The sequence below is a fragment of the Dendropsophus ebraccatus genome, chromosome 12, assembly GCF_027789765.1.
Source record: "Dendropsophus ebraccatus isolate aDenEbr1 chromosome 12, aDenEbr1.pat, whole genome shotgun sequence".
NCBI lineage: Eukaryota > Metazoa > Chordata > Amphibia > Anura > Hylidae > Dendropsophus > Dendropsophus ebraccatus.
Window position 1 is genome coordinate 45,750,272 of NC_091465.1, and position 19,671 is coordinate 45,769,942.

The 19,671-nt window shown below is 40.7% G+C and overlaps 1 protein-coding gene across 2 annotated transcripts in view; it reads left to right on the forward strand.

The window, feature by feature from the left end:
• The window catches only part of LOC138769124 (netrin-1-like), an 85,328-nt gene that overhangs the window by 47,246 nt on the left and 18,411 nt on the right, over positions 1 to 19,671 (forward strand). For both annotated transcript variants that reach the window (XM_069947363.1, XM_069947364.1), the window contains exon 3: positions 17,543 to 18,567. In XM_069947363.1, coding sequence (XP_069803464.1) covers positions 17,574 to 18,567 — 994 coding nt within the window. In that variant the 5' untranslated portion in view covers positions 17,543 to 17,573. The remainder of the gene's footprint in view (positions 1 to 17,542; positions 18,568 to 19,671) is intronic.

Consider the following 19,671-nt stretch of genomic DNA (forward strand, 5'->3'; position numbering starts at 1 on the left):
GCTTTACTGAGGGCCGATCATGTCAGACTAATCTCATTGATTTCTTTGATTATGCCACAAAAGTGCTGGATGAAGGTGGTGCTGTGGATATCGCCTATCTGGACTTCAGCAAAGCTTTTGATACAGTTCCCCATAAAGAGCTGATAGAGAAGTTGGAGAAAATTGGACTAAATCCCTGGATAGTTCAGTGGATTTGTGGTTGGCTGAAGGAGAGATATCAGAGGGTTGTTGTTAATGGTGTATATTCTGAGCAGAGACTGGTTACAAGTGGTGTGCCACAAGGGTCTGTTCTGGGTCCTATTCTTTTTAATATGTTTGTAAGTGACATAGGAGAAGGGTTGATAGGTAAAGTTTGTCTGTTTGCTGACGACACAAAAGTGTGCAATAGGGTGGATATTCCTGGAGGTGTCAGTAATATGGAAAATGATTTAGCTTTGCTAGATACGTGGTCCAAACAGTGGAAATTGAAGTTCAACGTTTCCAAATGTAAAATAATGCACTTGGGGAGGAGGAATCCTCTATCCGAGTATCACATCAGCAGTACTGTGTTGGAAAAGACTTCAGAAGAGAAGGATTTAGGGGTAATGATTTCTGGAAGCCTTAAAATGAGTCACCAGTGCAACCAGGCGGTGGGGAAAGCAAATCGTATGCTGGGGTGTATAGCTAGAGGTATAACCAGTAGGAAGAGGGAGATTGTGATCCCGCTGTATAGAGCTCTGGTGAGGCCACATCTGGAATACTGTGTCCAGTTCTGGAGACCTCACCTAAAAAAGGACATTGATAAAATAGAACGGGTCCAAAGACGAGCTACAAAAATGGTGGAGGGTGTGAGGCATAAACCATATCAGGAAAGACTTAAGGATTTGAATCTGTATAGTCTGGAGGAAAGACGGGAAAGGGGGGACATGATTGAAACCTTTAAGTATGTTAAGGGACTAAATAAGGTTCAAGAGGGGAGTGTTTTTAGTAAAAAACTGAGCTCAAGAACAAGAGGACACAGTGAGAGGTTAGTTGGGGGAAAGATCAGAAGCAATGTAAGAAAATATTATTTTACTGAAAGAGTAGTAGATACCTGGAACAAACTTCCAGCAGAGGTGGTTGGTAAATCTACAATAACAGAATTTAAACACGCCTGGGATAGACATATATCTATCCTAAGATAATAAGGAAGAAAATACTAAAAGGGCGGACTAGATGGACCCAGTGGTATTTTTCTGCCGACAATCTTCTATGTTTCTATGTTTCTATGATCCGGATAGAGCAAAGTTGCTAAATGCCTACGTACTCTATCTCGTAGCGCTGGTGTAACCAGGAAGCCTTGGCCACTCTGCTCAACCCAGGTAACAAGGTCTGAGGTTTGTGTCACCCTCTAGAATGGGTCGCCCGACACTGGTGGGCAGTAGGTGGTGCAAAGACCAAAGAGTCAAAACACCGGCACAAGTATTCTATCTACTCTCAAGTTTACTTAACTCTAAAGTTGCCGGCAGAGCACAGTTCTACGTTGGGCTGGGACTTTCTTGACATCCTCCTCTCTACTTCTCTGAACTTACTTTCCTTTTCAGCATGTAACCAAGCCATCACGGCTATTTTACCTCTCAAGCTCTCAGCACAAGTCTTGTCAGTCAAGTCCAACGTTTATTATCAAGTCAGAAGTCTATTGTATACCACTGTATCAAGTGTTCCTGCAGTAAAGAAGAGTTTATTTCTTGTAACAGGACTTATCAAAGCACCTACACAGTAACAGCACCTTCCTTGGGTCATCTCCCCTTTCTGTGGGTCGCGGTACCAATAGTCCGGGTGGGTCACAACTCCACTCCGGACCACAGTGATAAGCACCCAAGGGACCCCCTAACATCACGGCAGGTTACCGACCGCAGGGGAAAGGGAATAGCCAGCCTCCCTTATATAAAATCAGGTGTGACACCATACCTGTGTGCCCAACTGGCACTGGCATCACGACAACCTAACATCTGGCTGGGCTATACTCCGACCAACTACCACTGTAGTGGAGTCTCACTTCACCAACTGGCAAGTGACTGGTTGAGCTTCACAGCAGTGCCCCACAGTAGCATGTTGCTAAAACATAACCTTTATTTAGATAATACTTAAAAAAGATGTATGGTCCCAACAGATACAGAAACAAACGAAAAAAGACAGTTGTGTCACCAATTATGTTATAATTATGTTCGCTACTAATCAATAAGAGCAACCGATATAGATCAGAGGATATTCAACAATACAAAAAAGGGGAGGGGGTCTTGACGCTTTTCCTCACAGCAATTCTGTTTCATCAGGAGACCCAATGTAGTGGCCAATATTGCCTGCATAGGCAAACAGCCCTTACATACCTAGATTGGCAACTTAACCATCCACACAAAAATGGTGCCAACCAACCAGATGAATTATTTACCATAGCAAGAAAGTATTGATAATCCTGCTGAGAAGAAATGAAAGGAGAAAAGATGGACTGGTGATAAAGTCCTAGCTCTTTGAAGCCACTCATTGTACCCCATTACCCGTCCAAAGATGAGGAACTGACCATCAGTGCGCACACAGAAAAAACACTAATTAAGTCATTAAGTATGGGCATAAGCACTGCAGAATCTGTTGTGATTATGATGATGATTATTATTATTATTATTATTATTATTATTATTATTATTATTATTATTATTATAAAATAATAAACATGCTTAGTTTTTACGTCCTGTTTTTGAAAGAAAAAAAAAATATTTTTTTACAGGTTCATACATAGTCTTATTTTAACCTAAATTAAAGTCTTAGGCTATGTTCACACACTGTAATACAACGGCCATTGTATTACATCTCAGAGACTGGCTGGCATGTAGCATGTTCATACAGCTGGTACTGCAGTATGGCCTGTAGGAGTATTGGGGGAGATTTATCAAACTGGTATAAAGTAGAATTGTCTTGGTTGCCCCTAGCAACCAATCTAATTCCACCTTTCATTTTTCAAAAAATCTTTGAGGAATGAAAAGTTGCCTCTGATTGGTTGCTAGGGGCAACTAAGGCAATTCTACTTTACACCAGTATGATAAATCTCCCCCATTGTCTTTCGCTATTTGTGCCCATTATCCAATTAAAGGGGTAGCCCTGCAGGGGCATTTCTTTCCTGACACCGGGGAGTAGGTGGCTGAGGGAAACTACGTCCACTCACCTCCCCGGTTCCAGCGGCGGGTCCTGCATCGCGGCGCTCCGGTTCCCGACCGCTTCCTGGTGCCTGACGCGAACCGGGGACCGGAGCGCAGAGGTGCAGGACCCGCCGCTGGAACGGGGAGGTGAGTGGATATCGTTTCCCTCAGCCACCTACTCCCCGGTGTCAGGAAAAAAATGCCCCCCCCCCGCCGGAGTACCCCTTTAACCATCAACCACAGTGGAAAGTACGACCAAGAGCCCTACTTTACACTGTATGCATGGGCTATTTTTTATGGCCGCGGTTCACTGAAATCAATGAAATTGTATTAATTTATAAATTGTATAAGTTGCATAAATTGTATAAATTTATAAATGTATAAATTTAATAAACAACGGTTGTTCAAAGAACGGCCTGCCGTTGATAATGAAGTTAATACATTGTTTGAACATAGCCTTATTTTGGTATTATTTTATTACATGTGAACATACCTTTAAAGTTTGACATTTGATCATAATAATTAAAATAAAAGCCATGTCAAGCTATGTTCACGCACAGTAAAATAAAATAAAAATACAAAAATAAATTAAGGGGAAAATGTTTTTCATATCTAATAATGTGCTACATTAAAGTATATGGAAAAAATGTTAATGCACAAGAAATATGCTGTTTAAAAAGAAAATGTGTAAATATAGCGGAAGCCATAGATAGAAAAGAAAATGATTATTGTATGGGATGTGCTGTCAGGCTCCCTCCGTATGTAGTGGATCACACTATAAACATGCAGCTTTTTCACCTTTTCACTTTTCATTGTAAACAAGCTATATAAGGTGTTCTGCATTTCCACCTAGATTTATCTTACACATATTTCCCTGTCAGATGTATACATTGGCTACATTAGTCCCGAAAGCTTTAAAATCTGTTTTCATTTGTTATAAACACAGCATGGAAGGCAAAGCATGTCAGTATATACATGTATTTTTTCATCATCGTTTTACTACACACTGCACATATTTACAACAATGAAGATTCAGATATAGGGCAGTTACCTGCAGACAATGCTTACAAGTACCTGACAGTGACCTCTGGATACATCAGCATACGGAAAATTTACTTACAGATCTTCAGCCATCCAGAAGTAAAATCTGCAATAGTCAGACTTTCCTGTCAAAAAGAAATTCTACAAAAATCAGTGTTTGGCTATGTTCACACAGCATTTACCAGTATCCATTGCATAGCAATGTTAAACTGCCGGCCACCTGGCTGCATTAAGAAAGTTCCTGCAGCTGATACCTCTGTATCGGCTGCAGGAACGTTCCATTTTTACAAGTCAATTAACCATTCACTTCAATGTAAAGTGCGCCTGCCGCCGCACATTACATTGTGTGAGCAGTTATTATTTCTGGAAATAATAGGCAGGTACATTATTTTAACGCCCGTTGTAAAAACGGGCGTTAACATAACAATGTGTGAACACAGAGGGCAGCATTGCATTGACTTCAATGCAATGCTGCCCTTGCAGTAAAGAACGGACACTAATTGCATTGCAATCAGCATCTGTCATTTACTAAAATATTATGTAGTGTGAACATAGCCTGTCTGACAGCAAAATTAACCATTATCCATGTGGACAGCAAAATTATCCATGTGGAAAACCATTCACAGTTTTACTTTTGTGACTTTCTTACTGTAAAAAAAAAAAATCAATCAATGACTTTTTGGGTAGCTCCACACGTACCGGATCAGCAGCGGATTTTACGCTGCAAGTTTGCAGCGAATCCCGGTACAGTTAAGGTGAATGGGTCACATACCCGCAGCGGAATTTCCATTCCACTGCCAGTATGTGACCTGGTCCCCTTAATCCTCCGTCGCCCGCAGCATACGTTACCTGCTTGGCGCCGTGGCTGCATGTGAGGTTCCCGGCTCCCGTCAGGCCGATGGGAGCCATGAGCCTCACATGCAGCCGCGGCGCTGAGCAGGTAATGTATGCTACGGGTGGCGGGGTTGGGTCATATACTAGCAGCGGAATGAAAATTCCGCTGTGGGTATGCGACCCATTCAACTTTACTGTACTGGGATTCGCAGCGGATTTAGCTGTAAACTCGCAATGTGAAATCCGCTGAGAATCCGGTACGTTTGAAGGCACCCTTTAGCTAGATTTCGTTATTCATGTTTGTTTGTTTTTTAAGGTGTTCTTTCTTTTTTTTTCTACAGAGAACCCTATGGGAAAAAATTGCCATGGACTACAAAAAATTTACAATCAATGTCTCTTTTGCTTTCTGACTTTTTTTTTCACTTTTGGTGGGGGGCTAATTTTGGACAGCTTTCATTTTAAAGCAAACTTATAGCCATATTTCCATCTAAAAAATATGACAGTCCAAAAATGTGGATGAATAACGACATTGTGTTGACATAGCTTTATAAATGTATACATAAATTGTCACCCTTTTTATTGGTGTCTCTTTACAGGCCATAAAAATCAACAGTAAAAGAACAAAACTTTGGGCTAAAAAGAATTGCAATTTTTTGCAATTCTGATGCTTTTTTTTTTTTTTTGCAGGCAGATATAGGCTATGTTCACACAACGTTTTTTCAACTCCGTTTAAAATTACGCCAGTAATTTTGAGTCTAAAATAACAGACTTCATTTAGCAGTCTGGCCTCCCCTGGTGTTTGTATATTATTCTAGTTTGGAATTACTAATCGGACTTTGGGTGTGTCTTAATTGAAAAGTCCATTGAATTTAATAGTAAAAACAGAGAAAGAACAGTGACAAAAGAAAAACTGTGTGAACAACTTATAAAAAACGTCCACTGTTTGCAAAAGACGTCCGAAAATAATGATCATGTTCATTATTTTGACGTCCACGGTAGAAACGTCCGTTATTCAATACATTGTGTGCAACGGACGTTGTTTTAAATATCAAAATTGGCCGCCTTTTCACTATTTTTGATGTTGTGTGAACATAGCCTTAGAGTATAAAGTTGGGGGGTAATAAAAATAAAACTTTTAAACTAAAACGCAAAAAACTTTTAAACTATTAAAGGTCAAAATTGCAGGTTCCTAAATAAAGTTGCCACCGTATTGCAGATTAATATCCATAACATATTTAGTCATGGACGGCACACACAGTTTTTCCATCTTTTTGGTTTATGTTAATGTTAATACAAACGATAAACAGCATAAAGAAAGTCTGCTAATCGCTAGTACTGTAAAAACACAGGAACAGAGAGCAGGGAAGCAACATGTGGAGTATACACTCTCATCATGCTGCTAGAAAGAAAAAGTTAAAAGGATAGTTATTGCTGCCCTTCTGGCTCTACAACTGGGCTAATTCTGTCCGTGCCTGCTCCATGAAGAGAGGCTTTATGTCTGTCATCACATGGCCATTATACCCCTATCTATGTGCTACACAAAGCAAGTACATTGCCAGATTCCTAACAAATTAATTGCAGAGCTGGGGACGGAGGAAAGAGCTGTCAGTGAAACGCTCCTGTATTGTTTGTTGGTAAACTTTCCCAGGATGTGGCAAGATAATCCAAGTTACATGATTAAATGTCTAGCTGTTGCTTCGAGATGTTCTTTCAGCGCTTTAGACTCGGAGGCAAGACACTTTTTCATCAAGTAGCGAGGTCCCTGCAGGGACAATGTGCTCAGAGTATTAGTCGCTGTAGTCTAGAAAACAGATATGAGTTAAAGGGACACTGCCATCAATTAATAGTAAAATATATATTATGTAAAATAACAGGCATCTGGCCGCCGGTTAGAATTTAGGAAGCTTTTTCTATAAAATTTTATGACGTAAACACTTATTTGTTATTTAATAAAATTCATTTACATTAATGTATAAATAACATCCAAAGTGGTTTGCAGCAGGGTTCCACATTTATTAGGCTGGGTTTGCACGTAGAATTCGGTCAGTACTTTTAGACAGAATCAGAAGTGGAACACCCCCCCAAAATATCTATCCAAAAGTAGGTGGACAGTATGTGTAATAGGGTTAATAAAGGAGGAGATTTATCAAACATGGTGTAATGTGAAACTGGCTCAGTTGCCCCTAGCAACCAATCAGATTCCACTCTCTATTCCTCACAGACTCTTTGGAAAATGAAAGGTGGAATCTGATTGGTTGCTAGGGGCAAATGGGCCAGTTCCACTTTATAGCATGTTTGATAAATCACCCCCTCATAATCCTATTACACATACTACTTTTGGACGACCCTGCATAAATATATATAGTACTTATTTATGTGGTTTGGACTCTCTCCTCACGGAACGGCCGGTCTCTGGCCGGATCATCCTGGCCGGTACTTAACTACCGGCCGGATGATCTTTCCAGCCGCAGGGTTCTGATGCAGAACCTCCCACAGCACACAATAAAGCAAGCAGCCAAAGCTGCTCGCTTCATTGTGTGAACTGACAGGGTTTCCTAAGGCCGCAATTGATTGAATTGACATGTCAGTTATTTGCGGTGCCGCACGGGATCCAGGCCGGAGCATATACTATGTGTATACGCTCTGGCCGGGATCCCATAGAAGAATAGGCAATGTTCAACAATGCATAAAGTACGGCCGTTGTTACCGAAAATACTATGGGGGAGATTTATCAAACCTGGTGTAAAGTGAGACTGGCTAAGTTGCCCCTAGCAACCAATCAGATTCCACCTTTCATTTTCCAAAGAGTCTGTGAGGAATAAAAAGTGGAATCTGATTGGTTGCTAGGGGCAACTGAGCCAGTCTCACTTTACTCCATGTTTGATAAATCTCCCCCTATGTGTGAACCCAACATAAAGTTTTAAAATGTATAATTATAATTTATAATTGCTGCACAGTTCAGGGTACTATTGTCACTTTCAATCCCCAATGGCTGCAAGGCGGCTATATTTATGGGGTTTAAGACTGTGATCATTGGGTAACACTTACAACCTGAACTAGGATTCACAATTGTCATTACTATTTATATATGGTGACGCAGTGTCAATATATAGCCTCTTTTTGCACAGTGAAAATCCTGATACTGTAACATTTTTAATAAGATTCTGCAATAAAGGATGTTTTATTGGAAGGTTATACCCATGTTTGGTGAATCTACATCCAGGCCCGGACTGGTAATCTGGTAAATCGGGCAAATGCCTGATGGGCTGGGCGGATTACCAGTCCGTGGGCCGCCCGCCCTACATAATAGAAAAAAAATAACATTATTAAAAAAAATCACCGCTGTGGACCGCTCCTGTCGCTCCCCTCTGCCCGATCCTGCCACCGCAGCCAACCCGTCGCGCTTGGTCCGCTCCTGACATGCACCTCCAATCCAATCAACGTGCAGGAGCCGGCCGCAGCGGCCCCACTCTCCTTCTCCATGTTGATTGGATTGGAGGAGCACGTCAGGAGCAGGCTGTGGTGGCAGGAGTGGGACGAGCAGACAGAGGGGAGCTGGCTGCAGCGGCAAGAGCTCTACTTAGGGCAGGCCGCGGGAGCGGGCTGCGCCAGGTGAGGTAGTGTGTGTGTGTCAGGTGGGGTAGTGTCACCCTCACCGCCTCGCAACTCTGCCATCCTCCGCGCTCTCGTTAATCTTCTTCTATATGGGGGCATATAAACACCATATTGAAGCACAGAGGAGGCCTATATAAACTACATGTGGCACAAAGGTACATTTACTATTTACGAAGGGGGCTATGATATCACTGCTGTATTCTTTTCTATAGTCTGCAGGGTGTAATACTCTGCAGCATTTGTATCTGGTATCTGGTGGCTATATGGTCAGTGTATGGCGGTATTAGTGAGTATATCGGTCGTGTACACTTACTTTTCTTCTGTGATAATTCTGGGCATTATATATGTAAGAAAATAGTGTGACATAGTAGAGCTTTGCAGTGGGGGGGCTGGTGGGGTTTGTGTGCCAGGGCTGCTTTTCTTTCCCAGTCCGGCCCTGTCTACATCAAGTGGACATATTTTATGATGGATAGATCAAATATATCAAGTAAAAATAGTATATGTCTATAGACTGGTTTATTTAGAAATAATTGAGCATCTTTTATTTATGATGGATACTGTGTCAATTTACACAAATGTCCATGAACGTTAATGCTCAGATCCTAATGCCCATTTATTTCTAAGCTGGTCAGTAAAATGTTCAGATTTTCTATGTCTGGTATTGTGTCTGGTCTGCACTTCTGCTTCTCCAGGGAAATTTCTTTTTTTGTGGTCAAGCATAGAGTGAGGGGTAAAATGATCATAGCAATCATCTGCAGGCTACATTTCTAATTATTTTATTTTTTTTGTCAATACAGCACATTCCCCTTATCTTCCTCTAATTTCTGATGCTGTGATTGGTCAGGCAGACCCAGACAGAATATACATTTGTCAAGTGCCCACAATATTTCTGTAATATATTGTACTGTGCATGTGTAGCAACCCAGATAGAGAGCAGTTGTAACAGATGGAGGATACCTCAAGAATAGCTTGGACCTATTATTGATACACCTGTAGTATAGCTTGGACCTATCACTGATACACCTGTAGAATAGCTTGGACCTATCACTGATGCACCTGTAGTATAGCTTGGACTTATCACTGATACACCTGTAGTATAGCTTGGACCTATCACTGATACACCTGTAGTATAGCTTGGACCTATCACTGATACACCTGTAGTATAGCTTGGACCTATCACTGATACACCTGTAGAATAGCTTGGACCTATCATTGATACACCTGTAGTATAGCTTGGACCTATCACTGATACACCTGTAGAATAGCTTGGACCTATCACTGATACACCTGTAGTATAGTTTGGACCTATCACTGATATACCTGTAGTATAGCTTGGACCTATCACTGATACACCTGTAGTATAGCTTGGACCTATAACTGATACACATGTAGTATAGCTTGGACCTATCATTGATACACCTGTAGTAGGCTTGGACCTATCACTGATGCACCTGTAGTATAGCTTGGACTTATCACTGATACACCTGTAGTATAGCTTGGACCTATCACTGATACACCTGTAGAATAGCTTGGACCTATCATTGATACACCTGTAGTATAGCTTGGACCTATCACTGATACACCTGTAGTATAGCTTGGACCTATCACTAATGCACCTGTAGAATAGTTTGGACCTATCACTAATACACCTGTAGAATAGCTTGGACCTATCACTAATACACCTGTAGAGTAGCTTGGACCTATCACTGATACACCTGTAGTATAGCTTGGACCTATCACTGATACACATGAAGTATAGCTTGGACCTATCACTGATACACCTGTAGTATAGCTTGGACCTATCACTGATACACCTGTAGTATAGCTTGGGCCTATGACTGATACACCTGTAGAATAGCTTGGACCTATCGTTGATACACCTGTAGTATAGCTTGGACCTATCACTAATACACCTGTAGAGTAGCTTGGACCTAAAATCACTGCCGAAATAGATACTAATCTTTCCCCGACTAAATAACCACCAAATGAAAGGGAATTCTAAAATATACCTTTTATTAAATATCCGCTAAAAAATTACATACATAAACTACTAACAATACAATAGCAACAAAAACTGCTCCACAAAGGTAGCAGTAGACACATGTATGCCAAGCAATGGTTGGTACGCTAGGGCGATCCCTAATGTGTGTACCCCAAAAGCGTGTATATGTGGGTCCGGGCGTCAGGAAGGGGCTCGGGTCAAAGATGAAGGGCAGGATCTATTAAACCCTATGCTCCTTTCTCCCACTATACCCTGTCCTATGCGGAGTGTACGCCCTGATAAGGACGGCCCCGCTCAGGAACCTAACCTATACTCCTGCGTATCCCTATACTGATATATGAGCTAGGCTGTCTCACTTAGATATTGGCTGTCTAAGCTGATATGTACTAGTGATATAGACAATACCTACTCAAAAAAACAAAGAGAGGAAAGAAGGAGTGTGATCTCACCAAGTGTGAGTGGTAGAGATCAGGGAAAAAGGTAGGATCACACATACACACACGTAATGAAATGTGAACATCTAAGGTAATGTGTCACCTGCCAAATGTAAAGCTCTGTATACCCCAAGGGATGTGGATCAACCTGTCTCTTAGATATAGGGGTGTGTGTGTTTGTAACCATACAGAACCAGACAAAATACAACTAGTATGGATTCCAAAAATATGAAGCCATGCCCTCCAATGGATCAGGAGTTGCGGCACAATTAGTCCATACACCACACGAGCACTAAGATATTGCTCAAACAGAAACCCTAACTGGAACTACAGCGACATGGCAAGCTGCCACATTACCAGGTCGTACTGTCCAGGTGCACATAGATGGAACCGATGAATTTATTAGTGGTGTGGATTGACACCAGAGGCTCTGCACACACATAATCGCCCCTTGAGACTAGGTACATTCGTTATGTCTCATTGATAGACACCCACATCTCTCAGGATGCAATAACATAGCTTAGGAGACATCATTCCTAGCCATCCAACATAATGGCATAACCATAAGTCCTTGATAAACAAAATGATAAAAAATCACTGATACATCTGGGTAAAACAGAGTGGCCAACAAAGGCTCTTTATACTCATCAAATCCCCCAGATGCCGGTCTCAACGCGTTTCACTCCTAAATCGTCAGGAGACCCGATGATAGGAAGTTGATAATCGTCCGCAGTCAGAGATCACCGCAAGGACACGATAGACGCCGGGTGATGATGATGCGTCTACAGCTCTATGTTCTTCCCGCGCTGTTTTAAAGGGGGAGGTACCGCCCTCCCGTACACGTAAGTGGGCGGTATCTCGTATCGCGAGATCTCCCCGAGATCCGCCTCATTGGTCACCAATCCCGGGCCCATCCTTCCCTTAGCCACGTGATCCAGGAAGGGGGTGGGCTCTCGATGCTGCCGTACAGTAGATACGTCTCAGGGCCCATACGCCCCTTATATGAAGTAGGAGCGCTGTAGTATCCACTCTGATGCCGTAAACAACCAACAAGATGGCGTCCTACACATAGGCGACATAAATCCCAATAGATAGCGATTCCATCTACACCCTCCTTGTTGGTACAGATATTGTTCAAAGCACCCCTTCCCTCCCAAGAGGGCACTGTCTATCCGAGGATGATTAGTCGGTTTAGCAAAGTCCCGCCTACAGGCGGGGGGAGGGGAGGACGGGCGGGGGGAGGGGGGAGGGCGTACACTCCGCATAGGACAGGGTATAGTGGGAGAAAGGAGCATAGGGTTTAATAGATCCTGCCCTTCATCTTTGACCCGAGCCCCTTCCTGATGCCCGGACCCACATATACACGCTTTTGGGGTACACACATTAGGGATCGCCCTAGCGTACCAACCATTGCTTGGCATACATGTGTCTACTGCTACCGTTGTGGAGCAGTTTTTGTTGCTATTGTATTGTTAGTAGTTTATGTATGTAATTTTTTAGCGGATATTTAATAAAAGGTATATTTTAGAATTCCCTTTCATTTGGTAGCTTGGACCTATCACTGATACACCTGTAGTATAGCTTGGACCTATCACTGATACACCTGTAGTATAGCTTGGACCTATCACTGATTCACAAGTAGTATAGCTTGGATCTATCACTGATACACCTGTTGTATAGCTTGGACCTATCACTGATACACCTGTAGTATAGCTTGGACCTATCACTGATACACCTGTAGAATAGTTTGGACCTATCACTGATACACATGAAAAATAGCTTGGACCTATCACTGATACACCTGTAGAATAGCTTGGACCTATCATTGATACACCTGTAGTATAGCTTGGACCTATCACTGATACACAAGTAGTATAGCTTGGACCTATCACTGATACACCTGTAGTATAGCTTGGACCTATCTCTGATACACCTGTAGTATAGCTTGGACCTATCTTTGATACACCTGTAGTATAGCTTGGACCTATCACTGATACACCTGTAGTATAGCTTGGACCTATCACTGATACACCTGTAGTATAGCTTGGGCCTATGACTGATACACCTGTAGAATAGCTTGGACCTATCGTTGATACACCTGTAGTATAGCTTGGACCTATCACTAATACACCTGTAGAGTAGCTTGGACCTATCACTAATACACCTGTAGTATAGCTTGGACCTATCACTGATACACCTGTAGTATAGCTATGACCTATCACTGATATACCTGTAGTATAGCTTGGACCTATCACTGATACACCTGTAGTATAGCTTGGACCTATCGTTGATACACCTGTAGTATAGCTTGGACCTATCACTAATACACCTGTAGAATAGCTTGGACCTATCACTAATACACCTGTAGAGTAGCTTGGACCTATTATTGATACACCTGTAGTATAGCTTGAACCTATCACTTATACACATGAAGTATAGCTTGGACCTATCACTGATACATATGTAAAATAGCTTGGATCTCATGATTGCTGTTGTCCTAGTCACACTGAAAAGAGGGCTCCCGCAATGTTATCATAGAAGGCTGCAGAGATGGTGTAGGCTTGTACATTTGGGGGAAAGCAATGTCAAAAACCACAGCAAAAACTAGAGAGGCTTAAAAAAGAGCAAAAAAAATTATATATATATAAAACTTTTCATTGTGGTTCCACATGGAAGTTCTCAGTAAATTCAATGGGAGCTATAAAAAAAATAACACATGAAGAACCACATCAGATTCAGCACTAAATTCAACATGCCAGATTCAATGCAATTTTTTTCGTTATTTCTGCCCACGTGACATTAATCTAGGCAGATTATCTCTCATAATCTCAAATTGAGAAACAGGACTAGACAGCATACAATTTTATCCTCTCAGTATGGGGTTGGGTTTAGAGCAGCTCTTTTTCACTCTAGAATGTTCTCTGTGTAAATGTATGGGAAACCATGTAGTGTAACGTATAATGCATACAAAGGCAAATGCTTGTGCCGAATTTATCGTTTAAAGTTTTAGATTGCATCTTCATTTTAATTAAAGCAAATGTACATTGCCAGTAAACCACTTTTTTGTTTTTTACATGAATAGACTGGGTCCGGCAGGGATAGCAGTGGGGGGCGGCGGGCCCGCCTCTAGTGCTTCATGCCCGGCTGATTCCCGGTAAACCAACACCGTATGCACGAACCCAGGTGGCGGTTAAAAAAAAAAAAGACCAGGGCACCGGCATTCCCGTGGCGGCGCCGGTATACTCATGTAAAAAAAACTAGTTCGCTTTCATTTATGAAGAGTGAAGCAGAGTTCAGTGTAACAAATCTGATTTAAGTAAAATATTACAAAATATTCACAATTAGGCAATGTGATACAAGGTAATATTTCAGTAAAGGACGGACGCTGATTGCAATGGAATTAATGTCCTTTCTTTACTCTAGGGGGCGGCATTACATTGAAGTCAATGCATTGCCGCCTGCTGTGATCACACAGCGTTATGTAAACGCCCGTTCTTTAGACATGTAAACAGCGTCTGGAAACAATAGCTGTTCACACAATGTAATGTGCAGCGGCCGCCGCACATTACATTGAAGTGAATGGTTAATTGATTGTGCCCCCAAGTCAGTTGCTAAAAAAAGAATGTCCCTGCAGCTGATACAGAGGTATTGGCAGCAGGAACATCCTGAATACAGCCCGGCGGCCGGCAACAGATGCTGTTAAACCAAGTGTGAACATATCCTTATTCCGGAAATTGGTAAAAACATTTTTAGCCTATAGTCACACCCCATTATTTAACAAATTACATTTTTTTAAAATAAAAATTGGCCATTATTATATGAATAACAGCCATTATTTGTTATTAAATTATGCCGTCCAATAAAAAGTCTGTCATTTCAGCAGTGTAACATAGCCATAAGTTGTAATCTAGTAAAAAAAAAACTGTCTAAAATAAATTATACTATTTTTCTTTTGCAATTGAGTTGTGATTAGTACTGTTACTAAAAAATAAACTAAATTGAGCATATTATCTGTATGTTATAATTTAGGTATTTTTAGCTGCTGTCACATTGCATTAAGGTTGACAGGAGATCTGTAGTTCTTGAGCAATAGAGTCTTGGAGATCTGTTACCAGACAGGATCTCGTCATGACATGGGTGTCAGATAACATTATTGTGTTTACTGAGTTTGGAACACTACTCCATAAGAATTCTCACACATACAGTCCTTTAAATTTGGGCCAGTAAATTTCACACTAAAATGTGAATATACATGTTAATTGTGCTCACTGGGGATGTGAAGAAAAACAAAACAAAATGGTGCAAAGAAAAAGAGATAAGCCATGTTGATAATGGCATACAAAACGTACAATTAGCAGTGAAGTGGAAAAGACAGACTAACAATGTTCCCAGCATTTTCACAACGCCTTTAGTAAATCGGTAATTACATGGCATACATGCTAATTAAATTGTATATGTATATATTTAATACAATGAAGGGAATAAGACTGTGCTGCTACATCTGTATGGTTTGTTAAAACTTGGTACATGGAAAACAGATGATACTATAGATTAGTGCCCGTTATTTGGCAGAATTTTAAATATGTGATGTAACACTATATTTTCATGTAATATTTGGCAGAATTTTATCTACACATTTTTAGTTTGCATACAATTGTACCCTCTTTCTGTAGAATAGCAGGAAATCCATTGTTTGTGACAATACTCATATGGACATAGTTGTCAACTTTGATGGTTTACAGTCATTTCATATTCATTTTATTCTTTTAAACAGGAACTTTTATACAGCATGCATAATCTTTGTATTTTTTAAAAATAGCAGCTCATCAAAAACATAAAACAAATGAAGCAAAAGGCTAATATTTTTTTAAAACTATATTTGGTTAATTTAGTTAAAAAGTTTGGTTAAGTTAGTTAAAAATAATATTTTTGCAGACTACTCTGCTTTTCCATTACAAATACCTGACTCACTTTAAAAAAATTGACCGTCATGGATAAAGGAGCAGATTGTGTTCATTAATACTGTATGATAAGCAAGTTCATTTATATGGCACTAAAGGCCCTATTCCACGGAATGATTATCGGCCGTATTCGGCTGATATCAGCTGTTATGGCCGATAATCGTCCCGTGGAATTGACAGCAACGATCAGTCGACATCATACATGTCGGCTGATCGTTGCATCGTTTGTCTTTTAAACATGTTGAAAGACAAATGACTGATACTGCTACGTCGCTGCCGTCGCTCCGTGGAATAGGAGCCTCGGCAGCAGACGCTGCTGTATGCATGGAATAGCGGCAGCAGCGAGCGGAGAACGAGGAGCAAACGAGCACTTATAGCGCTCGTTAGCTCCTGTCAGTTGGCCCATGGAACAGGAGCTTAACAAGGCTGTACAGGATTATTATTGTATTATTTCCTACGTCGGTCCCCAACTGTGGGGCCTACAAACTAAAAGTTAACTTTTCTCTTTTTGGAGTGTAAGAGGAGTGTAAGAGTACCAGAACAAAACCCACACAAACATGGAAAGAACATATAAACACCGTGCATATGTTTTTGTTTATTTGGCTGGTTTTCAATCTAGGTTTTCGGTGGTGTAAGAAAATGGTGATAACCTCTGAGGCTGCTCATTATGAGATGAAGCCACGGCTCTGGGGCTCTGGTACAAAAGTGCCTAATACGGTTGTTTGGCCATTTACATGTTTTTCAAAATGGTGGAAAAGAATAAAACAAGTCCTACCAACCTAAACAATCACCGGCCAACCCTGTTCTGAAAGCTTCCATATCCCACTGCTGTGACCCACACACACACATACACAATCTCTAGAACAAGGACTCGAGAAAGTCAAGTCCCAGTTTTGGAGATTTCAGAAGGGTCCCAGTAGTTGGGCCTACCCCCAATCAGTTAGTTGCCCCCTATCCTAAGAGGTTGCTGTGGGATCCAAAAAGATTTAGAATGAGAGGATGGGTAAGGTTCTTTAACTATTCTGTTATTTTGAATGAAAAAACTGTAAAAGGCTGAACAACGCTTTGTAACATGTTATAAACTTTTTAATCAGTTTAAGGCGGAAAAAAAAACATACGAATGTGTATATATTTAATTAGTAGCCACTTAAGAAACAAATGTTGTCACGCTGCAGTAATTGTGTCCATATGAGAATGACACTGACAAGTGGTTTCCTTTCCCTTATGATTTCCCTGTGATCACTCCTTAAGGATATTTCGAAGGTATATCCTTCCCATGTGATTTTAGAGGAGATTTGATAAATTGCAGGAAATGTTCAACAAGCTTATCTTAGAGGATCAGGTAGCTCTCTTGTCAGAGTTACCCTTGTTCTCAAACCCTGAAGTTCTCATTAGAATAGTGAAAATTGATAGGTATGCATTGTGATTCTGTGTTCTTACATCAATTTTTGATTGCCTTGTATATGTATAAGTATAACAATCTTATATATTTTTTTTTTGTAGGTAATGTTTCCAACATCTTGATTCCTCTGTCATGCCTCGAATTTTGTGGGGTTTTATTCCTTTTTATATTATCTCCTTGCTGTGCCCAGTGCCCAAGGGTCAGGAGAATAATTTGAATAAAGCTACAACCCACCGGGGGTCTCAGGATGGCCCATGTTATGATGCTAAACAAAGGCCTAAATACTGCATCCCAGATTTTATCAATGTTGCTCTTGGGAAAGAGGTAATTACATCCAATACTTGTGGACGTACACCACAAAAACTCTGCTCTTTTTTAGATGCTACAAATGTGACATCACGACGATGTCAGTTATGTGATCAAAAAAGGACTGAAACTTCCTATCCATCATCATACATGACCGACACAGATGCCCAAACATGCTGGAGGTCAGAAAGTGGCATAACGTATCCACAGAACGTTACACTGACTTTACCTCTTGGACGGAGATTTGAGCTGGTTTATGTTAGCTTGCGTTTTTGCTCTCCTCGTCCTGCATCTATGGCATTCTATAAATCTATGGACCATGGAAAAACGTGGATCCCTTTCCAGTTTTATTCTACTCATTGCCGTCGTGTTTATGACCAGGCAACCACCAGTGCTATTACAAAACCCATGCAACATGAAGCTACTTGTACTGATTTTCAAACAGGAGTTAAACCCCTCACTAAAGGACTTGTAGCTTTCATGCCATTAGCGGGTCGTCCTTCTGCTCGTAGGTTTGAATACAGTCCTGTTCTGCAAGATTGGGTGACAGCTACAGATATTCGTGTGGTCTTTAATCGACTACACCATGGGAAAAAAACAGGAATTCGACGGAAAACAACATTCTATGGGGTTTCTGAATTCCAGGTTGGAGGAAGGTGTAAATGCAACGGTCATGCATCCTACTGTACAGCTGGTAAAGAGGGATTTATATGTGACTGTCAACATAATACCATTGGTCCAGAATGTGATGCCTGCAAGCCATTTTATTATGACAGACCTTGGCAAAGAGCAACACCAAGCAATGCACATGAATGTGTGGGTAAGTTTGTAAATTTAGTTATTAGAGGAAAATTATATGTATAATGACTAGAGATGAGCGAATCGGGTTCGGGTTCGAGTCCATCCGAACCCGTACTTTCAGCATTTGATTAGCGGAGGCTGCTGCACTTGGATAAAGCTCTAAGGTTGTCTGGAAAACATGGATACAGCCAATGACTATATCCATGTTTTCCACATAGCCTTAGGGCTTTATCCAACTTTAGCAGCCCCGCTAATCAATTGCCGAAAGTTCGGGTTCGGATGGACTCGAGCATGCTCGAGGTTCGCTCATCTCAAATAATGACTTTTAAATCTATTTTATGATGTCTTAGTCTATTGTTACCCAGCAATAATAGAATTTAAAATAAAGCAAAATAACACTAGTCTTTGGTCAGAAATTATTTAAAGGAAAGATAAAATTGCACACGCATTGTAACACAAAAAGTGGAAAATATATGTAAATGGATAATCAACTGGCTAATGATAGGAAATAGAGGGTGGCTGGTTATTGATGAAAAATATGATTTGGTCACAGTTACTAGTGGGGTACCTCAGGGGTCAGTATTGGGTTAACTTCTTTTTAATATGTATATTATTCACCTTGTAGTGGCATTACAGGTTAGAATTATTAACAAATTTGTTGATGACTTACGTAATAGAATGTCTAAAATGTTACACTACAGAGGCAAAGCAGGGAGACTACAGAGGGAATAGGGGAAGCTGGAGGCTTGGGCAAAAAAAGGGAAGATGAAGTTCAATTTGGACAAATGTAAGGTTATAAGTGTGTGCTCAATATTAAAAATGGAGTAAGGCTGGGTTCACACTGCATTTTTGCATCCCGTTTAACATATATTTTTTATTTTAAAAAAGGATGAAAAAACTGATGCAATTGTGTGCAATCTGGTTGGATCCCTTTTTCCATTGACTTTCATTATAAAAAAGAATGGATCAAAATGGATGTTTTTTTTCTTGTTTTTTAGCATAAACAAAATGTTGACCTTGTCTTTGTGTATGTTAAAAGTAACTATTTAAAAACAGATACGTTAAACAGACTGGAAAAATGCAGTGTGAACCCAGCCTAAAACTGCCACTAAAAAGGATTTTG